The sequence below is a fragment of the Meriones unguiculatus genome, chromosome 3 (genome assembly GCF_030254825.1).
Source record: "Meriones unguiculatus strain TT.TT164.6M chromosome 3, Bangor_MerUng_6.1, whole genome shotgun sequence".
NCBI classification, from domain to species: Eukaryota; Metazoa; Chordata; class Mammalia; order Rodentia; family Muridae; genus Meriones; species Meriones unguiculatus.
Genome location: NC_083351.1, coordinates 84,126,750 through 84,153,093, shown reverse-complemented (window position 1 = coordinate 84,153,093; position 26,344 = coordinate 84,126,750). Strand labels below are relative to the sequence as shown.

The following is a 26,344-nucleotide window of genomic DNA, read 5'->3' as shown; positions in this document are numbered from 1 at the left end:
TAAAGTAGGAAACAAAGTAACCCAAACCTATATTGTACAAAGAAAAAGTTACTAAGATATCGGAAGTAATAGAAAAGTGTACTTCATTTGTAGATATCAGGCAAGAACATTCAGGGAATTAAATGAGGAAAATTAATAATTCATAATAGCAACAAAACATAATACATTTTGCCTGCCTTTGGCATTTAATCTTTGATGCATGCAGAATTTATTTGGGAGTATGGTGTGGCAAGGCACATATTTACACATGGTTAACCAACTGTGCTATATCCCATGTTAATTTGCAGTAACTATTTAAATAGCTCAACTGATTATCAGGCCAGTCTATACAAGAGAGCTCTTCCTCAGCTCTTAACACTCGCAGGATGAAACATATGAAGGATCACTCTCATAGCTCCAGCACAGTCAAATGCTGGCACGTTCACATACAACCTCTTACTATTCCATTACATTTTACAGCGTTGCATTCATATATAGTCTTGACTTCTTATTAGAAAGTTATTTCGCTTCACTTATTCTTCTGGGTTGTAAAGACTATTTTTGTGTTGTATTCCTAGACACAATTTAGAATCATGTTTATGAGGCTTCATAAGAAAATTGTGTAGTTCTTCGTAAATGTGGGTAACACAATAAACAGAGTTTTCCTTCTGCTGTAAGAACAAAAGCTACACACAAGTCTTTGTATATATTACTGGATAGGGCTGGATGAGTGGGAATGAACTATGTCAATTATCTTAATTTTTAATTTATAAATGTGTAGGAGAAATCATGGGGTTTGCTCTGTATCCCTGAAGTCCTAAAGAAATACCCAGTGGTTGATCTCTTACTGCATTGCTTTCCTTAATGCTTTACAGAACATGAGCAATACAGGCAGCAGAGACGGAGGAAGGGACTGTGGGAAAGAGAAGTAGAAAAATGACACAAATGAGGTACAGATTTGCAGGCCAAAAAGCATCTCACTTGTGCCGGTGGAGCACGGCATTGAAGGCAAGTCCATCAGTCCAGCTGGTGGTGAAGTTGAGGACATTGACTTGGCTGTACGGCCTGGTGGTCTGCCGCACCCAGCTCAGCAGAATCTTCTCGCTGTTGGTCTGCTGCAAGTCGGACATGATATCTTTCATGACATCTTTCACCTGTGGGAGGAAAAAAACCACACCTGTTTATAATGTAACATTTACTTCAGTGAAGATCTTGGATAAGAAACATTAGACCAATCAAAATTATGGAGCATGTAATTGACAGTTTGAATTACACGAATTGAATGCAGTTATATGAGCAACTTTCTCCATTTGTTTTAGCAGCTATTCATGATTATCTAAATCATTAAGATGCCTGGCAAACAGGAAATCTCTCATGTCTACATTTATTAGCTAGCTCTTTATTTATACCAAAGAACATTTTTGATCAGTCTATCATCCATCCATCCACCTGCCTGTTCACCAATGGATGAAATAAGGACGACTAGATAGTTTTATTATCTTTTACTAATATTATTCATCTTGATGTAGCACATTTGGCTCGCTCCAATCCCTGACATTGGCTAGTGACCCTTTTGATATGTCACCATCATTTTGAGGTCTTCCTTATATATGTATATGTATATTTATTACTTAAGGATAATAACAAAATGTTATTTCTTCAGTATGACTGTTATTGCTAACAGTAAAAATTACTTAATTCTTTGATTTTGGAGTCAATAAAGCATTTCTGTTCTTATAAAATAAAATTTGTTTTTAGTTTTTATGAAAAAGCCCTTGCAAATAAGAGGTATTAAAATGCGACTTTTTCATAGCAAAGAAAGGAATGTTCACGGTAATTAAAACTTGCAAGTATTATTTAGGACGTAGAACTAAGATGATGTATAAAAACCCTACTGCCCTAAAAATCACTTGAAATGATTTCGAGTAGAACTTGGAAATAATAATGAATGGCTGCTAAAACAAATGGATAAAGTGGACATGTACTGAACATTTATACTGTCATTAAGTACATCCCAAAAAGATACTACTTAATAACAAGGGGCAGTCAAATTACTAATTATTAAACTTGGAACTATTACCTCAACCTAAGCAAACCTGGCCAGAGAAAGAGCTAACGGACAGCACATAACCCTGACACAGTGACCAGGAAACCTCCACACTCACTGCAAAAACTACCAAATAAATAACCTGAATCTGTCCCACTGGTCAACAGTCACTCCCAGGACATTCTATTCTACAAAGAAACAGTTCAGTGTTCTTCAAAATCATCAATACTATGAAATGCAAAGAAAAACTCAGCACTCCAGGTTAAAGAGAAACAGGAGAGAAAAACTATGCACATCACTTGTGTTTTTACGCTACTGTTTGCCTGGTTTATTGTCCCGTCCCTCTACTCTCTACACCACTGCTGGTTGGAGACTGTGCCTAGGCCCTCATGCATATTGTCAAGCACTGCATCACTGAGCTACACTCTCCAGCAGGATACTACTTAGTTAGTCAAAGCTCTATGAGACCTACAAATAACTGCATTATCTTAAAGTCATCTTCCAGCATTAATAACTGTCTACCATTTGGTATTTAATAATTGCAATAATACAGTAACAAATGGTAATATTACATATTTTATATTTTTATTTTAATGGCATTATGGCTACAGAGCAGAGTTCATTGTATTTAATAAAAAGTCTGTGTTTTTAGACAAAAGTTTGGAAAGTATACTTTGGTGCTTTATAGAGGAAAGGGTATGCGAAGTATTCAGACAGCAAGAAACCCAGAGTGAGCTAGGGAAACACAAGCAACTGCTAACAGTTGAGGAGTCTGGATGAAAGGTATTTGGAAATTCCTCAGACTATCCCTACAGCCTCTAGTAACTGTGAAAGTAAGGCAATTTTCTAAATTAAATATGAGACACCTTTTTCTCCTCTGCCAAAAATTTACATCAGGCTGCTAACATCGTCCATTGGGGATTACTATAAGTTAGACTGTGCTCTCTGGAAATTCAGACTATAAAACTGTATCACCAGCACCTATATACGGGCTCTTCTTGAAGGAGGACCACTGTTCACAGAACTACTTACGATGAAGCCGTCCTGGATGAGGGTGGCCTTTAAACACAGTATGACTGGTGTCCTTACCAAAAAACAAAAGGAAGCCTGGACACAGACACAGAGACAGGGTGTGCATCACGAACACCACAGCTAAGCTTCCATAAGCCAGCACACCTGTTTTCCAGCAAACTGGCAGTTAGGAAGAGACAAGGACCAGATAACACCCCACAACCACCGCAAACAATCAACCATGCTGGCAACTGGACTTTGGACTTGAAGACATCAGAATTTTGAGGAAACAAACACCTCCTGTGCCAGCCAAGCAGTGTGTGGAACTTTGATTTGACAGCTGTAGAGAACAAATAGAGAAACAATACATTTTCAAGATCTATTGCAAGGTGACTGGGACATCCCCTACCTGCCAGTGCAGAATGATGCTCCATAGTAATCCCAAAGTCAGCTTGTGATTTCCATCCACGATGTCAGTACCCCCGATATTCACCAATTCCACCTGTCAAAACAAAATAATAAAAATAACAAATAGACTCTTAGAACAATGTCTCCACAGAACTCCAGATTTTTTATTTAGTGCATTTGTGCAGCAATATAAATGAGGCTAGAAATTTCATTTTAGGAATTGGATCAAGGTAACGCTTAAAAATGTATTATTTATAAGGCAGATCAATGAAAGCATCAGAAAAGTCATGTGACTTATCCATCATTCACACAACAGGTTCAAAACTTCCACCACAAGAAAAGATTTCCAAGTATCAGCTCATGTCTATGTACACAGTAAGCAGAACGCTTCAGGGTAAGTAATGCCCACAGCAGCAGAGAACCCCAAACAATGCTTACATTGTTCTGATGCAAAACCTGCAGCACTCGGTTCACATTATTTAAGGCATGTACCCTGGTGGAACCACGTTCTTTTGGCTGGAAAAACAAAACAAAAAAAAAGTAAGTAAGATCCCGAGTCCCTTCATATGCTGGCAAACTTTGACACAGAAACAAAAGCAGAAGAGCAAGTCAACATACAGGTCACCAGCTTGGGTACCACAGGATGCAAATTCACTAAGAACATCTTGAAGTATTGGCTCACTCACCTGTATGTCCACTGAAATCATCATGCCCTAACAGGCATGGCAGTTTCCTGTCCCATGTGAGACAGTGAAAGAACTCAGGACAGGGCGAGAATTTGGCATGCTCAACATTGTCCTAGTTACTCTAACAGCCAGAATTGATTTGAGATCAATTCTGTCAGACAAAGCTTCGTCTATCTGAGCTTCTCTAGAGACAGCAAAGTAGCAGAGAAGTTGTGCCTGCTTTCTCCTGCCCAGGTAGGAACAATAGAGCAAGGAGACATTGCCCCATACTCCAGGCCACATGGAAAGAGTCCCCACCTAGACATGACAGGTTAGGCAGCTTCCTTCTACTTCACTAGCCAGGGAATCTCATTGAGAAATACCAGCTTTCTCCTGAAAGTTCCCAGCCTCCATTAGGAAAGCAGACAGAGGGTGCAACGCTCAGGCTACAGCCAGCAGGGGGACGGGGGAAATCTCATATTCAACAAAACACCTCTCTATGACTTTATAGAAACACTGTCACTATACAAAAGGCTGAAGCCAAAAAAGACATCTTCACAAGTAGTTATGTCCATGTGAGGACAGAGAGCCTTACACATACAGTAACAGATTTGGGTGTAATGAAAAAAAGGAAGGAAGGAAGGAAGGAAGGAAGGGAGGGAGGGAGGGAGGGAGGGAGGGAGGGAGGGAGGGAGGGAGGGAGGGACGGAGGGAGGGAGGGAGGGAGGGACGGAGGGAGGGAGGGAGGGAGGGAGGGAGAGAGAGAGAGAGGGAGGGGAAGGAGTAATGCTGAAACCCTGAGTAGAAATAGTAAAGTATGAACAACTATTTCTTGCTTACTCAATACATTTAAATATGGCTGAGCCTGCATTCTCACCATTCAAAACATCATCTCCTTTACATCTCCAGACCAGGCAGTCTCAGGGCGATAAACAGTTTGAGGCAATGTTGTATTTGATGAAGATAGAGCCTCAAGAGAACCTATGCACTACGCTACCCACGCATCAGTTAAAGCATTGTATATGAAGTTCCCCTTTCAGTCTGCCTGCACAGCGAGTCTTCAAATCTCAGTAATGACCAGAGATGCTCCATCAGCCTCATTCTCAAAGATGTCCTCTCTTACAGGCTTGAGACATAGCTCAAGTGGTAGAGTGCTTGCCCAGCATGCATGGAGCCCCGGGTTCAAACCTCAACACTATACAGACCTGGTGTGGTGGCATACACAATCCCAGTACTTGGAAGGAGAGACAGATGGAGCAGAAGGTCATCCTCGGCCACACAGTCTGAGACCAGCCTGAGGTAAGCATGACACTAAGAAAAACAATCAGAGATGTCCTCTTACCAATGAAGTTCCTGTGAGGCCTTCTAGAAGATCCAAGAGCTTTCTCCCATCTTTGAGATCTGAGAACATATCACTGATAGGTGGTTTCCCACTCTGCAATAATGAAGACAAAAATTAAGGGTGACTTAGGAATCGGAAATTCCATACTGGGGCTAGTGAGATGGTTCAAAGGGTAAACGTACCTACTGCTGGCCACAATGCCCTGGGTTCAATCCCAGGACACACAGTGAAAAGAGAGAACTCCTGCAAGCTAAAAACTCACCCCCACAGGTGCATCATAACAGGAGTGTGAGTGTGCATGTGTGTGCTAATAAACATATAGATGTAACGCAAATTAAAAACAAAACAAAAAAAATCCACAGTTCTTAACGTTTAAAGTACTATTGGCCATGTCCAATCCTATTCCAGACTGACTTACAAAGCACCTAATATAGGCAAATAGCATCAACCCCCCTGATAAATGCACAGGGAAACACTAATATATTCCATCAGTTATCTGGCCTCCCTGTGGAAGATGAAGATTTTAAAACAAGGGATTCCTGTCCATAAAATCAGGAGCCTCGCTTTCAAACCCAGTTTGACTTAAGAACTACCTAATGAGACTAGCTCAGTTATCTAACCTCCCTTAAGCCACCAGCTATTTTAACTATCAAAAAGTATAATGTTACGTGAAAATTAAAAATCATACAGCATGCCTTGTATGTAATGGTCTTTTATCTATTACAGATTTTTATATGAATATACAAAGCTGAAAGTCCTTCCTGCCAGTAATAGATATCTCATAATCAAAAACTATTAAAAAATAAAATAAAATAAAATAGAAAATTTAAAAAAACAACAAAAAAGAACTACTTTTACTTCTCACTGGAAAAAAAAAAAAAAAACACCTTCCATATGAAGCAAGATTCTAAATTTGAGATGAAAACAGATAGGAACCTGAAACTCTGCATTTCCTGTTTCCCCCACCTGCTGACTCCTTACTCATTTTTAAGTAACTATTGTGTACAATCAGTTAAGGATTCTTAGAATGTGTCTTAAAAGTTCCTAGGCTCTAAGAGGGAAAGTGTGACCCACCGCAGAACAGTGAAGAACAAGCTGGGCCCCATCTCTGAAATATAGCTGGCTCTCCACACTGCCACTTCAATGGAGACATATAGATAATCTCCCTAACGATTAACAAGCAGATTAGCAGAACACAAAAGCCACCTTCTAGAAGGACTACTTCAGGCTGAAGACTTCCTAACTATCAACCAAGCAAAGGGCAGACAAGCCTTTAACTGCCTGTCTTCAAGGCTCCCCTTCTTAGCCTGCTCTCACCTCCCAGAGGACAGACAGTTCAGCCACCAACGAACTCAAATTCTCTCTCAGGTCTTATGCAGCAAAGAGACAAAGACATCAAGTAAAGTCTATGAAACAGGATGAGTTATCAAAGTGGTCTCCACCAACTAACATTCATTTTCCAAAGTAAAAAAATATATATGTAGAAAAGCTTACTATAAAATTAAATAAATGCAAGTATTTCTTCATATCAGAAATAAGTATGGATGTCTATGAATGTCCTTTTGTACTAGCCACAAACTTTAGCCATGCTACGTTGTTTTTAAATAACTTGTTTGTTAAAAACTCAAATGGTTAATCCATCAATATTATCAGTTATACCGCAAGCAAAACCTATTTTCTATTGTTATAAAAAGTACTGCTGAGGCTGGTGAGTGGCTCGGAAATTAAGATCCCTTGTTGTTCCTGCAGAGGACCTAGGTTCAATTCCCAGCACCTACATGGTGACACACAGCCATACATAACTCCAGTTTCCAGGGACCCCAACACCCTCTTCCAGCCTCTTCAAGCAGCAGGCACACACAGTGTACATACATTCATGTGGGCAAAACATTCAAACACATAAAATAAATCTTAAAGAACCAGAACCATAACATTTCAACAATATCTGAGAGGACTTATAGAACTTCTTCTCAGATCCAAATTCACAGAAATGATGGGAAACTGTGGGAACCTTTCCTATTCATAAACAATTCCCATAGGTCACAAGAGCATACCTGTGTGGCAATAGCACAGCAGCCATGAAGGCTCCACTGCAAACTAAGATTTCTAAAAAGTGTCATTAGCACCTTTTAGATGAGGAAGGTGATAGGGGTCCCCTGGACAGAGTGAGAGAGTGCCTGGACTCCTGCAAGGAACTTATCCAAATCTGTAGCTTGAAATATATGCATGACATCCTTAATTAAAATGTGCTTCTGCACTGAAGCTGGCCCTGTTTGAGATGGTGCAGGTGAGCCAGCCCCAAGGGCAAGAGTGGGGGGAAGCTGACTCCCCCATTCGCCACTACTCTGCCTTAAGGTGACATGGGTGCAGGGGTGATCGCTTCCCCCTTACCCCCCATTTACTACCTGAGGAAGCGAGAGACAGGGAGCTGGCCCTGGAGACATGGAGTTGGAGAGCTAGCCCTGCCTCTCACCAGCTGTACTCTGATGTAGCACTCATAAGAGCAGGCCCTGCACCTTATCTGGGCAACACAGTGGAGCTGGCCCTGATGGAAAAGGAATGGGAGTGCCAGCTCTGAGGGTGTGAGGGCAGAACCCAACCAGCCAGCCGTCAAGGCTGCAGCACTTGGGAGAGTGGGTCCCGTGCCCTCACTGGGCAACACAATGGAACTGGCTCTGGAGGCAAGGATGCTGGTGAGCCTGCCTTGAGGACATGAAAAATGACCTTGCCTCCTGCTGATGGTGGCATTGGGTGGCCTAGCCAGATCAGTACTGAAGAGCTCACTCTATTGGTGCTAATAAGAGAAAGCCAGCATGCTGACCAGCTCAGCTACCACCCAGGCCCAGATCCAAGGCTCTGAGTTGGCCTATCCCAAAATCTATATCATCTTTGAATGGTTGAGACGTGTGAAAGGTCCAGTCCTGCTGATCCAAAGCTGGAGGATCTCCATGACACAGGGCACCAACAAGATAACCAGGACGAGTCCTTGTGAGGATCCAATATCAATGGTGTCACAGGAACCAGAGCCTCAAACAGACCAATGACTTGTTGTAATGAACACTTCCAAGTGAAGATGTGCAGAGAGAGGAGTAGGACACACCATGACACACTACAGCTTGTCGACAAGATGTTTCCTATGCTTTGGATTTTGTTGTTGGCAGTGGTGTTTGTGTGATTTTTATTTTGGGGGTGAGGTTGCAAGGGCAAAAGGCAGATAGGAGATGAACAGGACTGCAGTGCTTGACGTGAAACTCAAAAAGAATCAATAAAAAGTTTTTTGTTTTTAAAATGTGCTTCTGTGCTCTGCTGAGCTGCTGGGTTCCTAGATCCAGTCCCCCAACACTAACACACCTCCCCCAAGAACAGACAAGTATTCTGTCATCATTCTAGTCTCCACCCCTTCCTATAATTAAAATGATAAAGATATTAAAATAATCTACATGAGACTAGTTCTTGCTCTTTGATACACTGTCCACTCTTCCACCACCTTTCAGAAAGATGGTAATGAGCTTCTTGAAGTATTAAAGCACTACAAAGCAGGTTCTTCTTTTGTAGTTTTTTTGTGGAGTTGTTTTCATTTTTCTTTGTTTTGTCTCATTTTGAGAGAAAGCCTCGTTCTGAAGCCTTGGCTAGCCTAGAACTCTCTCTGTGGATAGGGCACGGGACCCACTCTCCCAAGTGCTGCAGCCTTGACGGCTGGCTGGTTGGGTTCTGCCCTCACACCCTCAGAGCTGGCACTCCCATTCCTTTTCCATCAGGGCCAGCTCCACTGTGTTGCCCAGATAAGGTGCAGGGCCTGCTCTTATGAGTGCTACATCAGAGTACAGTTGGGAGGTTTAAAGATATCTGACTGATTAAAAAGGGATCTGTCATGAGAGTTACAAACTCCACACCTGTACGTACATATTTTAAGCAATAAAACATGGACTGAAAATGCACTGGGGGAAAAAGGAAACATGAAACACACCCATGGCACAAACCTACAACCCCAGTATTCACGAGGCTGAGTCAAGAGAATTACAAGTCTGAGGTCTACATAGAAAGTTCAAAAACCACATGAGCCAGAGCCTGTGTAGGAAACCAAGAGCTAGAGATGCAGTTCATGGATGGATAGGAGATTTGTTTCACAGGGATGATGCTCAGGATTCAATCTCCAGCAATACAAGAAAAGAAAATCAACACACACACACTTATCATGCACATTGACTGTCACCACAAAACACTAAACATTCCTGACAAATGCAACTCCCAAATGTTTCCTATAAAAAACCAAAAGGACCAGCTGTGTCCAAGAGCACACGTCCTTTCCCAGCCTGGGAAGTAAAAGTTCCTGATGTGTAAGCAGGGTCTGCATTTTACCCATGGGGCCAGAACATTTCTTATACAAAGGAGAAGTCAATACGGACTTTAGATTTTGCTGGCTGTGTGGTCTCTGTTGAAACTACTCAGCCTGTTGTAACGTGAAAACACTCACTAATCATGCAGAAATGAGTAGGCCAACTGGAATAACAACTTAATTTTAATTCATGGAAACTTAAATCCAATCTTTGTATAACTTCCATAAATTATAAAATAATATTTTGCTCCTGCTGAAAGTGATTTTTAACTCAAAGACCACACAAAAACACACAGTAGATTAGTGAAATGTTCTAAGAGAGTAAGAGCCAGCACTTACTGTGTGCACAGGCAAGCTCTGAGAATCATAGACAGAGTTGGGTTTATGTATTAGTTGGCATTTGGTCCAACTAATTCTACCAGGACATACAACTGTGACAAATAGGGGAACAAATATTTAGTTGCAGGAATGGCATAGAGGTGGCTGTAAATATAGGTGATACAGAATCACAATAAATTACCATATTGTACTAAATTAAGATGCACATTTCCCAGAAGCCCACTGTAAAGCATTTCTCATGTTTTGTGTTGAGGGCTGTAAACAACAGATCTGGGGAAAAGTCTGAAAATGCCAAAAGTCATCTTTTAACAAAAATGAAAACTGATTCGTCTTGACCATTAACCTCACAATTAAATCTGTGCAAAGACTGACTTGCAGCAACTTCTCTGGCAGAGAAAATACAGTTTAGTAATTCAATAGCACAAATATTTGGTGAATGTCTCCTTTGTGTCTTAACGCTGGTGAAAGGCTGAGCTCATGTCACTCTCCCCATTCCTAAAAGGCCATTTTCATTGCTTCTCAATGAACACAAAATGGTACAGATGAAGACTCCTGAACTTGAGGGAAAGATAAAGCTTCTGTCCCATTTTACTTTTTTAAATTATTTTATGTGTATGGGTACCTTGCCTTTATGTGGTCTGTGAACCACACATATACAGTACTCACAGAGGCCAAAAGAGGGTGTTCAATCTCCTAGAACTGGTTGTGAGCTGAGAACCAAACTTGAGTCCTCTGGAAGAGAGACGAGTGTTCTTAATCACCGAGCCATCTCTCTAATCTCTCATTTCTCTTTCAAAGACAAGTAACAGCAACATGATGACAGATGCTGTGGTCTTGGAATAACCCATTTGGACTGGGTCCCACTCTCATGCCTTTCCACCAGGGCTTCTTTGGACAATCTCAATACCAGTCTCAACACCAGTCCACTATTTTGACAAAAGGAATGCAACAGTAATACTAGTTCCTGGGACATGACTGCAATGAGATTTATGTCTGAGCAAAGAAGCTCCCAACCATTGCCATACAAGAGGAGAGGTGGAGGCAGATGTCGGGAACAGGCTTCACACATGTGATGATATAACAAAGTGAAGCATGTCCGATTGGCATCTATCACACATGGAGAGTCAGCAGGAGCTCCAGGCCCTGCGCCAGCCCAGCATGACCGTGTAGGAATTAAAACTCACTGTTTGGAAGAACTTCCTCTTTACAAGAGAAGTTGGAAATCTGAATTGCCCTGTTTAGCCTCCTGACACTGTAATTGTAATTTTCTAGAACATTACACAAGGCAAATGAGTTGCTGACAGGCACACCGAGTCACAGGGTGAACTACAGGCAATCAAGTATAGCAGGGCCATGTCCAAATGAAACATAGGTTTAGTCAACAATAAGTCTCTTAAGGATACATGACCAGAACACAAATACACATACACACACTCACATTTATGCATAACACACATGTGTGTGCTCTCATTCAAAAAAATAAAGTAATTAATTAAAATGTTCTTTTTAAAATGTCATACAGGGTTTAGCTAATAGCTCAACTGCATTTATCCAAAGTCATGTTCAGCCAAGACTGAACCTGAATTCAATCCCCAGGATCATACAGTCAAAGGAAAGAACTGGCTACACACATTGTCTTCTGATCTCCACATTTGAATGTCATGTGAGATCACACACATATACACACCACACACACACACACACACACACACTCACACACTAACTAACTAAAACAAAACCTAAACATTTAATTTCAGAAAATCAGAATGTAGGCAAGCAAGCGAGAAGGAAAGAAAGACTTATAAAAGCACTAGCAGAGAATTCTAAAGATGATGATTAGAATATTAAGTGCATTTTAATGAAAACTGAAATTTCTTTTTAAGATGAGTGTGTAGAGCTCTTAAAATAACTGGCTGTGTTGACATGAAATGGGTGGGTAGCAGACCCAGTGGGTAATAGGTCAGCTCCAGGAAGCCTGCAGTAGCTCTCACAATACTTACAAGGAGATGAGCTGCCTACTGGGGCAATGGTGTACCCAGCTGCTTTGACCACACATTCTGCAGCATCTCCTTTTCCGGTTCCTATTTTTATCACTACACTTCCAAGAATCAAGGAGCAGAAAACAGCGGGACATGCACATCCATGTTCCACTAGATAAAATTTGACTACATGGGAGCAGCAACTCACACCAGAATCCCGGATGAATGCTTCCCAGCCTTGCCTCCTGCTCAGCCCATGTAAATTTCACTAGAACCTACAAGAATTTGTCTTTAAAAAAGAGAAAAAACAGGAACATACATAACATTCTGCATTTTCAAGTTTGCATATTCTTCGCCTAACAGCACTGATGAAAGAGCTTCTATAATTTGTAGGCCCGCAGCTCTGCCAGATGAGCAGCTCTGAGAGTAGGCCAAAGAAAATGCAGGCTCAGAGTCAGGACAAATTTCCTAACAGCTTCGCTGCCTCCCTTGGGAGAAGCCACATGCAAATCAGACTCTGAAAGCTGGAGAGTCCAAAACACTGTATTTTACACACCATGCCACCATCTAAAGTGGGCTTATTTCTGTTTGGAAATGTGTAACAGAGAGCATCAAGTTCACATTTTCCCCAACAAAGTAACAATACTTCTGGACAATATATGACAGGTAATAATGACTGAGGGTGTTTAATGGATTAAAGGATAAAGCACAGTTACTTTTAAAACTGCCTCCCTGTTTGCTTGAAGTCATAAATGCAGCTATATAGATAGATAATAGGTGGTTATCTGCTTGTAAAGATACACCAACATAAATCATATAGATTATATACACGTAAATGTCCTCTGCTGAGTGATTTTTTTTTAACTTCTGTATAGCCATACATAGTTATCAGTAAAAGATAGTTTTAGACCTATATCATTCAATCTGATCAAATCCTGTATCTTTTATCAAGGAAACAACTGAACCAACTTTAAACTTTAAGTATGTTTTGTTCACTGTGAATTAAGCAGCTGGGGTCATGATGAAGGATTCTAGTGAGGAATGGGGAGATGGATTAGCACTGGCTGTTCTTCCAGAGGTCCTGAGTTCAATTCTCAGTGTCCATATGGTGCTTGGAGCCTCTGGAAGAGCAGCAAGTGCTCTTAACTGCTAAGCTATGTCTCCAACCACTTGTTTGCATTTTTAGTAAATAAATGCAGTAAAAATCCCAACCTATTGTACCTATTTCATGAAATAACAGGTATTTTGCAATCAAAACATTCCTCTTTTTCCAAAACAACTGTCTTGCTGTTTTCAGAATATGTTAAATATATGTCTGTGTTACTGGCATTCATTTATTTAGTAAAAAGTATTCAGTGGGTAGTTATTAAGTGTTAAAAGCTGTGCAGATTGAAAAAATAATAATTCCCCAGGCTGGGCATGATGGTGTACACCTTTAATCCCAGCACTCAGGGAGGCAGAGGCAGGTGGATCTCAGTGAGTCTGAGGCCAGCCTGGTCTACAGAGTAAGTTCTAAGACATCCAGAGCTACATAGTGAGATCCTGTCTCAAAAAAAAAAAAAAAAAAAAAAAAAGATTCTATCATGGAGCTTAGCACTACCTGGAAGTAAACACTCATAACTATTTGAATAATAGCTGCTTTAAAAGTATAACACTTTGAGTGTATAAAACATATCTACTCACAACTTTTCTAGAAAGCAGCAAAGCAGAACAAGATGGAAAAGAAAGCAGGCACAGAGGCCATAGAAGGCTATCTGATTGGAAACACAAGACAATGAGCACAGTGAGAAGGCAGCATCAATGAACAATAAAATCAGGAGTAAATGTAGGAAACGTTAATGGCAAGGGCCTGAAAAGTCAACAGAGATCAAAATTCACAATACATATCTTAAATATAATTCCAATATTAAAAAGAAATGAAATTAACAATGGGTAGACCATTAAAAGAAAAAGATGCAACCTGGCCTCTGAGATCACACCAGCTACTCCAACAAAACCAGAAAGGAGGAAAGGAAAGGAAAAAAGAGCCCATATTTGGTTACTGTGCACCACATGTTCAAAGACAGCAGTGTTCCAAAAAGATGAAATGATAACTCTCAGGCAGTAGCCTGAGCAGTAGAGGTAGCCTGGGTTAAAGACTTTACTAACATATTGTTCAATGGAGGAACACACACAATGCTATAATCAGTTGAAAGTAGAATTCAAAGAGCTACAAGTCTACAGGAAGAAAAGGGAATTAAATGTATGTACAAAAATGCATTAACTGTTCTGTGGATAATAATTTATTTCTATCTAATTTTCATCTTTATGGATGAGAACAATTTGCATCATCTATTTTTTACAATTTATAGAGCTGAAAAGTAGATAAAAAATTACAAAATGTGGGGCCGAGGATGAGGATAGGTTGTTAGGGTGCTTGCCTATCTTGCTTGAAGATATAGGTCCAGATCCCAGTGCTTTACAAACTAAGTTCAAGGTCATCCTCAGCTACAGAGCAAGTTTGAAGCCTGCCTGAGATATAGGATACCTTGTCTCAAAATAATAATAATAGTGGTGATAATAATAACAGGAAGAGGAGGAGGAGAATAAATTAACAAGTAATGGAAGAGAGTTAGTATAGATGGCTGAGCTGAATAAGGTATACACTAATATTTTTCCCAGTTTTAGAAATTTAACAAATTTTTCTAATATACATAATAGTAACTAGAAAAAGAAGGAATGACTGAACACAGAGATTGAACAAATACTGGATGCATGCAGGTGTTAGAATTAAAATGATGCTGTCTAGTTGACACTCTAGATAGGGTTGGAGCCAGGAATGAAATGTCAACAAGATGTCTGTTTTAAAACAAATCCCTAAATGGCAGAAAATGCCATTGGTGTCTATGTGGATTTCTCATCATGGGGTCCCATAGTAAAGAGAGCCAGCAGACACACAAAATAATTATATTTCAGAGTTCATCAAAATATATGCCAAAGTGGGGCTACAACAAGGATGTAAAATGAGTTAAAGAATATGCCAAAGGGACTAGATAAAGTTTATTCTCTTCAGCACTCTGTGTGTATATAAGAGATGATAGATGATGAATGATAGATAAATGATAGATAGATAGATAGATAGATAGATAGATAGATAGATAGATAGACAGACAGATAGACAGACAGATAGACTAGCCTCAGGATTGTCCAATGAAGCTACACAGAAATAGGAATGTAACCTCTCCCAGCCTAGCGAGAGTTAAGCTGTCTGTAATTCCCCCTCTTTATATTCACATCCTCATCATGTCTTTAAAAAAATTCCTTCTAAGCCTTGATTTCTTGCTGGAAACAATATGACAAAGGAATTTTTCAAGGTCATCCCTCTTTTGATCTTTTCTCTAAATAAAGCAAGGCTTCACTGCCTCTATGAGAACACAAAGCCAGCAATCTAAGTGCTGTCCAGTAACTTCAAGTCTCCTAACAGGAACTATGAACATTCCAGGACAAGTAAATGGGTTTAAAGCCCCCTTTGATACTACAAAATAACATGGTTCCATGAGTTAGAGAGATTTCTGTACCTTTTTATAAATGCACGTTTTAAATATCAACTTCATTAAATAACCTGCTACAGTCTTACTAGAATCTGTGTGCTATTTGGGTCTCTGAAACTGTCACTAACTATCAACAACAATAATAAAAAATGTTTCTCTTCCATTATTCCTTCGCAGCTGTCTCTATTACCCTGCGCTCTCTTCCATGTTCCACTGATCTGTCTTCTGTGCACCATTCTCAAGAGTAGGGCAAAAGGAATTTACCCAGTTTTAAATGTTGCCTAAACCAAGTTCTCCCGCGACTCTGAAAATGGTCTCTAAAAGCTAATACTAACACAATTCTTCCCATAATCAAGGCATGAAGCTTCTGAGAACAGCATCTGTTTCACCAGTTCTATCATAGAACAAAGTCCAAGACCTCAGTAAGAACCCGGCTAATTCCATCCACATGAGCTCTCACAAGATTGCTGGCAAGAAAGTCCTCTAGCAAAAGGCTCTATCACTAAAAAGGTTGCTGAGAACGTGACACATGTAGATACAGAATCTTAAATACCACCGAGTCCATGTCAGAGGTTCCTTGCAACTAGAGAATAAAACCATTTAAAATTCACCAAAAAAAAAAAAATCTGGTACATGAAATTACCAGTTATGATAGACCTCTGTTCTTCCATCACTCTCTAAATTCTTTATATATATATATATATATATATATAATACATGAAATGCTGGCATTATGCTCTACAGTTTTGCAAATCATCACACAGAGGCACACACTTAAAACTTTGTGACTATTGTATTACATTTATTTATTAATTCATTTATTTACTTTGTGTATGTATTATGTTTTGTGTGTATGTGTGTGTCTGTGTGTGTGCACATGCACACGCATGCATACAATATGCAATATGCATGAGTGGAAGGAAGGGGCACGAAGATGTGCGGTCAGAGGACAACTATGAAAATGGTTCTCTCCCTCGGCCATGTGAGTCCAGGGATTGATGGGCAGCAGGTGTCTGCACACTATGCCATCTTCCTTGACCCCTAACTCTACATTCTTCACTCCTCTACCAAAATCTGATTTCACATCCCTTACATTCTCAGAGGCAAGATAAAATATCCTTCACTCCTAAGAGCACTATCTGCTCTTACAGAGGACCCAGTTCCATTCCAAGCAACCATGTCATGGCTCACGCTACCTGTAACTCCAGTTCTAAGGAACCTGATGCCCTTTTCTGACCTCTGAGGGTGCCAGCATGCACACTGTGCACATGTGGGCAGCACATATGAAATAAAATAAACAAATATTTTTAAAAGAACTTTCAAACTATCATACAGACAACCTGAGAAACATTTCTTGTTCAGCTTCCTATGGGAGCATCTCATGGTCAATAAACCTAAAGGCTGTTTCCACATAAGATTTAGTGGGGGGGGGATCCTATCCTCTTTATTTATTGCACATTTAAAACCAATGTGAAACCTCTCACTTCATCATGCTCCAACACCACACCCCTCAAAAAGTACTGAGCACAGTGCTGATTATGCTCCAATAGTTAGAAATGCTGAGAAAGAGCAGACCTTTGAAGGAGAGTGAAGACAGATAATACTATTAGCCATATTCACAGAAAGAAAAGCCTATCATTGTTGCACAGGGCAGAAAGGCTAAATGAGTTGCCACTGTTAACCATGCTAAAGGAACTGATGGTCTATTTTAGCTATGTGGACACAAGTCAGAAGGAGGCACAGACAACACAGTAAAACCCATCAAAGTCTTAGTTACCTTTGAAAACCGAGCATTTATCCATTTGGTAAAGGTTTTCTTCTGAACGTCATTGTGTTCATCTGCATGAGAGAAAGAGAAAACAAGGAAAGCATGAGTATTTGTACTGTGGGTGAGTATGATAAATACAACCATCACCTTCCTGGGGAGCTTAAGATAGACATTTATACAGCACAAGGCAAAGGACACGCAGCTAATAATGAACCCACAGACAGGGCTCACCAATGTCTACTGTAAAGTGAGACTTGATCACCTCCTCCAAGGGACCTGGGTATACCACTAAGTCCAGGTGGATCACACCCAGTTACAAAGTCCAGGTTTGTGTGGTACAATCCAGACCTTACTTCACAGCTCTACATGTAACATTGTCAGTATAATATCCAACATAATAAACATGTTAACATGTGATGGTTAGTTTTAATCATCAGCATGACACAATCTAGGATCATCTGGGAAGAGTCTGCACGAGGGAGTGTACAGAACAGGTTGGGCTGTGGGAATGGGTGTGAAATTGTCTTGACTGTGTTATTTGAGGTGGGGAATTATCCAATTTAGAATCCTAGACTGTATAAAATTAAGAGCAAGATGAACCACAGTCATGTGTACATTAATTTTCTCTTTACTCTTGATTGTGGATCTATGCAACTGCTTAAAGCTCTTGCCTGAATCCGTACAACAACGGACAGTAACTTGGAACTGAAAGTCAAGTAAATCCTTTTAGGTAATAAAGAGAGGCCAACATGTCCCCCAAACATGTTACTCTATAAAAACTTAAGACTCCATAAGTATTACTTCTTCACATAAGTCCCACTCCTTCTAGAACAAAAAGGAATGGAAGATTTCTAGTCAATTCTCTAATCCACTTTCCTTAATTAAATTAACTAATTAATTTAATTAAATTAAACAAAGATCAACATGGAGTCGTAAAACCACATAGTAAGTTTAAGCTTTAAAAACATTTTATGTTTAATTATGCATATGTGTGTGTGCATATAAATGCCCAGGACAAATGCCCAGGGAGTTCAGAAGAGGGCATCAGATCCTCTGAAGCTGGAGGTACAGGAGGATCTGAGATCATAGTCATCGTGTAGATGCTGGGAACTGCACTCCAGACTTCTGCAGGAGCACTATGTGTTCTTATATACTCCAGGCCCCTAGACAAATATTTTTACAAGCAGAGAAAAATCAAAAGAACTTTAAAATGCTATCAACTTTGGTTTTAATTAAAAATTCAATGTGCAAGACACAACAAACTTCAAACAGCTAAAGAACCCAAAACTTCCTGAAAATGGAGCAGAATGAATGAAGTGTGGACCACATGGTAAAACAACAGCAGCAAAATCAAAGTACTTTAGGCTAAATAGACCATCTCCCCATCCATTTCTTATGTGATTATGAGTTTAGCATCATACTGTCATCTAGCCTCAAAGTCCTTGTCTATAGGACAGAAATAAATAGTAACTATATTGTAAGGGCAAAACTTTTCAACAAAGAATTGGTATGCTGGTTTGAATGAGAATGGCTCCCATAGGCTCATATATTTGGATACTTGGTCTCCAATTGGTGGAATGGTTTGGGAAGGATAGGAGGTATGGCCTCGTTAGAGGAGGTGTATACCTGGGGATGGACTCTGAGGTTTTGAAAGCCTATCCCAGTCCCAGTTAGCACTCTCTCTTCTCTCTCTCTCTCTCTCTCTCTCTCTCTCTCTCTCTCTCTCTCTCTCTCTCTGCCTTGGGCTTCTGGGTCAGCTCTGCTCTAGCAATCATGCCTGCTCTCTAACCCAGTGTTCCCTGTCATGATGACCATGGACTCTAACCCTCTGACACTATAATCCTCAAATTATATGCTTTCTTTTATAAGTTGCCTTGGTCATAGTGTTTTGCCAAAGCAGTAGAAAAGTCATGAAGATAACTGCTATTTAGTTTATAATTGTCACAGTGATGGTATAACCATAAACGAGCAGGAGGACAATGGTCCATTTCTATCATTTCCAATGATATCGTCTTCAACCACTTTCCAATTTTCTACCAAAACTAACAAAAGTCATTGTTGGTTGGACACCTACAAAGCAGCAAGGTCACTACGTGTAATTAGTTCTGAAAGCTGTCTACATTTCCAATAGTCCAGAAAGCTGTGGGTCCATCTACATGCCTAATCTACTACCAGCACAGAGACAGGCAACCTCTACCTCAGGTAGAGATGTGTGTTCTGCCAGCCATGCACACACCACACGTCCACCACAAAGGCACTGCCTCTACTTGGCAAATGAAGACCCTCTTACTAACAAACAAGACTGCATTTGGTGCTATCATTTGTGAAAAACAGTCCCCTCAAAGGAATATATATTAAAAAGCTTCCTTCCATTTGGCTGTACTGGAAGAAATGGAAGCTTCAGCAGGGAGGCCCTTATATGTCCAGGGGAATGCCCCTGAAGAGGATTACAGGACCCTTGCCTCTTCCTCCCTTGGCCTCCTAGTCATTTGTTCTGCCACAAATTCCTGGCTATCGCCACAAGGTACAGAAACTAACGGTCAACTCATACACAGACTCCAGTCTTCAGCTCTGTGAACCCACATAAACTTTTTCTCTTATAATTAACTATCTGTGCTGGTTGATATTTTTTGTCAACTTGATACAAGCTACAGGTATCTGAGAAGAGAAACCTCAACTGAGAAAATGCCTCCATCAAATTGGCCTAAAATCTGTCTGTAGGGCATTTTCTTGATTAATAATTAATGTGGGAAGGCCCAGCCTACCATGGATAGCAGCACCCCCAGGAAGCCAATTATGGGGTATATAAGAAAGCAACTGAGCAAGCCCATAAGCAACAATTCTCCAGGGCTTCTATGCCAGTTCCTGCTTCCAGGTTCCCACCTTGAGTTCCTGCCTTGGCTTCACTCAATAAACTGTGACCAGAATGTGTAAGCCAAATACACTTTTTCCTCTCCAAGTGGCTTTGGTTAATGGTGTTGTTATCTTAGTTATTTCATTATAGTTACAGATAACTGGCTAACACATCAAGTTTGTGATAAATGTGACTTCTAGCAGCTTATTGAATGTATGGTGATTTAAATGAAAATGGTCCCCATAGGGTCATTTGTATGAATATTTGATCCACAGTTGGTGGAACTATTTGGGAAGGAACTATTTGACCTTGCTGGAGGAGGTGTGTCACTAGTGGGTGTTCTTTTGGTTTCAGAAGCTCATGCCATTTTTAGTTAGCTCTTTCTGCTTCCAGTTAGTAGACTGGAATGTAAGTGCTTAGCATAGCAGTATGCCTGCCTGCTGCTATGGTTCCTGCCATTATGGTCATGGATTCTAACCCTCTGGAACTGTGAATCCAAAATTAAATGCCTGCTTTTATAAGTTGCTTTGGTCACAGTGTTTTGTCAGGGCAATAGAAAAGTAACTACTAAGACAGAAGGAGAACTTATAATTAAAGGTCATTCCTATGATAACTATAACAGCTCTAGAAAGAGAGAGTAAGTTTACAGATCCATAAAAGAAATTGGAAACCAACCCAGAGTCACCAAGGGAACAACAGTATAAAAGGACCCTGCTCTCTAAGAAGCTTCTTGATGTTGATGGTGCTGAAAGGTGACCTCCCTCCCAGACAGGACAGTAAAGACAGCTTTCAGCCCCTCTGTCAGCCTTATGCATTATCTGATCAATGCCACACAGTCATTAACCAAGGACACTTGCTTACACACACAGAATGCCCCAGCCGTTACCATCAAACCCAAGAAGGACAGAACCGACAATACAGCCAGAGCACAAAGCTGTACAGGGTATATCTATCCACTTGGAAATGAGCACTACACTGGCTGCCTAAAAGGAGTTTAATTTTACACATGTGTTTAGGGCACTTAAAACGCTTAATAATATGTTCCATGACTCTAAAGGAGGTTTAGTATTGTAAATTTGCTGTATCCACCATCCCTTAATACTACGAATAAGAAATAGAAAATTCATAAATAAATGTCCTCTTACTTTCATCCCATTCACACAATTTAAAAATCCTTAACAGCCAGGTAGTGGTGGTTCATGCCTTTAATCCCAGCACTCAGGAGGCAGAAGCAGGTGACTCTGAGTTTGAGGACAGCCTGATCTACAAAGTGAGTTCCAGGACAGCCAGGTTATACAGAGAAACCCTATCTTGAAACAAAACAAAACAAAACAAAACAAAAAGAATCCTTGACAATAAAAATGAGAAAAATGAAAAATACTAAAAGATATATAACTATATTTTATTATTTAACATATTTTCAAAGTTTTAACATCCATGAAAGTATTAAGTATAGCGATATGGCCCAGTAACAGCCAATGCCATAGCTCAGCTGAGGCTCTCATTCCAATCCCCAGGAGGGTGGAAAGGTGGGAAGTAATTAAAGTATCTCTGTAGGTTGGCCAAAAAAAGGAGTATCTACCACTTTACTGTTCTATATCATCAGTTATAGAATGACACCAAAATTTAACACAGAGTCTCACATAAAGAGATGTTTATAAAAATAAGGCTATATTTCTAACATAGCCTATAACTTTTTAGTCAAATCAGTATCTATATACGTCTCAGTACTTGATATGGGATGGAGTGTTTAGTCATAAAAATAACATCCAGCTATTCAAAAATACTCCAAAATGTACAGATATTCTTTTGTATTTATTTCCCTGAAACAATTAGAAATGGAGGAAAGATTTGGATTCAGTACACCTATAAGTTGCCCACACCCTGTCTCCCATTCTCCTCACCTCTCCTCTCCAACCCCATGATTTACAAAGATTCAGTAAATGAAAAAGAAATAACCTGTGGCTCTTTTCAGTCATGAGGTAAAAAATGCAAAACATATGGAACAGGGAGGCCCATCCAGGGACATGAGGTAAGTTCCCAATACCCATGCTGGACAGCTCCAAACTACCTCCAGCTTGATGGAAGCATGTCGCCCTGGCCTCCTGGGACATCTGTATTCATGTACAAATAGCAACACACACGAGTAAAAATAAAATACTTTTTAAAGAGGAAGAATGTGGAACCATTACTAGTATAGTAACTGCCCTCCATGTCACAGCACACTACATCGGGCTCATATTCCTCATCAGTAAGAGACTCAGAAACAACTGAAAATCTGTCATGCTGTTCTCATGTGTCCTTCAGTCTCCTAGAAAATTACACAGAGCTTGAAGAGCCTCACTGGGAATGCCATCCATGATCAAGTGATCGCCTACCATGCCTCAGGATACAGGATCAACTCCACTTCCACAGAAAAGCATCAAAGACCACCAATAGTCTAAACTAAGCCTGAGAAGATACCTCAACAGGCAAAGGTGCTTACTGTCACACTCAGTGATCTGAGTTTCATTCCTCGGTCATACAGAGTAGAAGGAGAAAACAAATTTTTGAAAATTATTTTCTGATCCCTACTGACACACATACATGCACACACATATACACAAAATAAATATAAACGTAAGGAGAAAAGTAGGAGACTATAAAGATGGCTCAGTTACTAAGAGCACGCGTTCTGCTCTTCCAAATTACCTCGGTTCCGTTCCCAACACCCATGCTAACCAGCTCATAACTACCTGTAACTCCAGCTTCAAAGGTTCCAACATCATCTTCTGGCCTGAATAGGCACCTGCATATGTATGGCATACACACACACACAAATTAAAAATAAAGATAAACCTTAGGAAAATATTGAACAGTTTCAGTCTACTACAAGTCTCATCATCAAACAGACTGATTGTTTCAATTTATCAAAAGGAAAAAAAAAAAACAAAAACGTAGAAACACAGACTATAACCCTGCATCTAACTAGACTGCTCGCATAGTGACTGAGGGAGGTAGAGCACTTAGTGCAGTGTTTTCATTAGACAGGAATTTCAGAATTATATTCTGAAAGCCTGTGCTGTCTTAGCAAATCTTATCATTAGTGACCTTTCTCCATTAGGGGAAAAAAAGCACGAGGCTGAATTAGGAGAAGAAAAATGTGTTAAACCCCTTAAGGCTGCTTTTCCAAATTCTTCTAAATATTTTTGCTCTTCTTAAATACTCCTGACATGCTCATACACATCCAAGGACTTTCAGTGCTGCCTACCCTGGAGTTCTATTGCTGTGACCCAGAAGAAAAGTGAAACAAGAGACATGAACAAAACCAGTAAAGCCTTTGAGGTTTAAGATGTTTCACTTCACTAGCTCAAATATATAATAACAAAATATTCTTTAATAGAGCTTTACAATGAGAAGCTATGGAGATGGTCAATAGGTAACGTGCTGGCCACGAAAGAATAAAACCCTAAGTCCAGATCCTTGGTACACTTGTGAAAAATCAGGCATGGCGGTGCATCCCTGTGATCCCAGTCCTGGAGAAGCAGAGATGGGATCCCAGAGACGTGCTAGCCAGACAGTCTAACTCATTGGTTCTCAACCTTGTGGGTCACACTCCTTTGGAGTTGACAAACCCTTTCACAGGAGTCACCTAAGACCATCAGAAAACACACATAATTATATTACTATTCATAACAGTAGCAATAGTTATGAAGTAGCAATGAAAATGATTTTATTTTATGGTAGGGGCATCACCACGTGAGGACCTGTATTAAAAGGTCACAGCATGAGGAAGGTTAAGATCTACTAGTCTATCTGAATTAGCTAAGTTCTGGATTCACTAAAAAGGCTCTAGCTCCCAAAAAAAAATGAAGAGTTGTTAAAGAAAACACTCAACATTGATTCTGGCATCACAAACATATGTACACACACAAAAAAAAATAAAACACACACACGTGTACATACATAAATATAAACAGACAAGCCATCATGAAAGCCACTAACATTAAAAGAAAAGCATTATCCTCCTAAATGTCTGAAGCAATGTAATAGTGGGCAATTGGCTGTCACTAACCCAAGGTGCACAAAACGGGAGCATTCAGAAAAGAAAGGGGTACTGTAAGAAATGTCTGGCTGGATGCCTTAGAACTTGGACCAGCTTTATTAACCAAAGCCTCTTTCACAAGCACAGACGTAACGCATCCTAGAGAGTAAGGATAACTGCAGGAGCAGTAAGAACATCAGCCTGCAGCCCTCTTCCTCCTTCTCTGGGCTCTCCACATGAGTGACCCTTCAAACACCACAACAAGACCTAGACATGCCTTCTACTCTCTGTTTTATGTGCTTTCTAAACAAAATCAAGCCATTTAATCAAAGAGTATGCATTAAAACATCATATGGAACTAATAAGTACCATCTAATAATTTGTAACATAGTATCTTATCATAGACAAAGAACAAACTAACAGGAGACAGACCTCCCCAAGCAGTGTGCTTTAAGACCCTCTGAGCACACTGTGAGAGAACCAGAGTGGGGGGAGGAACCTGGAAATTAAAGGGCAGGCTACAAAATAATCCACAGTAACTAAGTTTGTGAGATGTTGAACTGGTGAGCGCTGGCCAGGTGTCTAGTCAGAGCAATGAGAAACATCAAACAGTAGTTTTCCTAGGTAATTTCTAGAGCTCCTGAGCCTTGCTTGAAAGAATGTGAAAGATTTATAAGGACCTGACACTGCCTTAAACCTTCTCTCTAGAGGTGCTTTTTTTTTTTTTTTTTTGCCAAGGGAAAAAAAAATGAAAGCCTGAAGTAGTAGGGGTAGGGATTCAGCTGACGGTAAGTTAGAGTGCTTGCCCAGAATGCACACGGCCCTCGGGACAACCTCCAACACTGAAGGAAAAAGCTTCCAACATGGTGGCTATCAAACAGAGTACACGAGTTGCGAATACACTAGAACAAAAACTGGTGGTAGCGGCGGCTCAGCCAGGCTTGCAAATGCTTCACTTCGGATTTCTGTCCTAGGAGTGAACTTTCTTTTTTATATCAATTGTGGTAGCATAGAATGAAACGGGGTTACTCAGTGACAGTGGCAGTCACAGACTTTTCTAAATGACTGATGAGAGATTAAATTAACATAGAGAATTGGATTTCTCATGTTGCCTTTATTCTTATTAAATAGGACATCTCAAGACATAGTAACTGTTTTCATCTACAAATAATTCCAGATGTATGGAAACTCTGCAAATGAATGTTTTACAAATTTAACATTAAAAAACATCCCAGTGATCTACCTTCAGCCTTTGCATGAGTTCGGTTTGTCAACAACAAAAATATATCCTGCAAGAGCCAGTCACTCACAGGACAGTCTCATTTCAACTCATTTATTCTATTAGTTTCCCAATATTGTGAGGAATTCTTTAAATTCTTCATAAATTTATAAAATAGCACAATAAAAAATTTTCAAAAATTCAGTAGGTCTCACAAAAGCTTGGAGAACCCAAAAAAGCTTAAGGCCAGACTGGACGACCTAACGAGTCTCTGTCTCAAAAAAAAACAAAACAAAACAAAACAAAAAAAAAACACACACACATGCTTTCACGTGCACACACACACAGCCAGCACTGTTACACAGAGAAACCCTATCTCAAAAATAAAATAAAATTATAAGGTTTCTCTGTGTAACAGACCCGTATGTCCCAGAACTCACTTTGTAGACCAAGCTGGCCTTGAACTCACAGAGACCTACCTACCTCTGCCTCCCTAGTTCTGGGATTAAGGGTGCATCCCAGGTGCAAATTAAGTTTTTAAAAAAGAGAATAATACTGTCCGTAGCCAAATATCTCACTACATTTCTAAATAGAACATTATTTTCCTATATATCTGATATATAAAACTTTTTTCATCTTTATTTTACATTTATCTATTCTATGTGTGCTTATGTGTATACATCAGTTTTACATTTATTCAGTGTGTGTGCCCACATGCATCAGTGTGCCCACGTGCATCAGTGTGCCCACGTGCATCACTGTGCCCACGTGCATCACTGTGCCCACGTGCATCACTGTGCCCACGTGCATCACTGTGCCCACGTGCATCACTGTGCCCACGTG

General features: G+C 40.1%; 1 protein-coding gene across 3 annotated transcripts in view; it reads right to left on the bottom strand.

Moving 5' to 3' along the window:
• Nucleotides 1–26,344, bottom strand: part of Utrn (utrophin) — a 524,212-nt gene that overhangs the window by 393,779 nt on the left and 104,089 nt on the right. For all 3 annotated transcript variants that reach the window (XM_060380271.1, XM_060380270.1, XM_060380269.1), the window contains 5 exons: nucleotides 17,414–17,475; nucleotides 5,453–5,545; nucleotides 3,884–3,961; nucleotides 3,447–3,539; nucleotides 961–1,133 (listed from right to left, as the gene is read on the bottom strand). In XM_060380271.1, coding sequence (XP_060236254.1) covers nucleotides 961–1,133; nucleotides 3,447–3,539; nucleotides 3,884–3,961; nucleotides 5,453–5,545; nucleotides 17,414–17,475 — 499 coding nt within the window. The remainder of the gene's footprint in view (nucleotides 1–960; nucleotides 1,134–3,446; nucleotides 3,540–3,883; nucleotides 3,962–5,452; nucleotides 5,546–17,413; nucleotides 17,476–26,344) is intronic.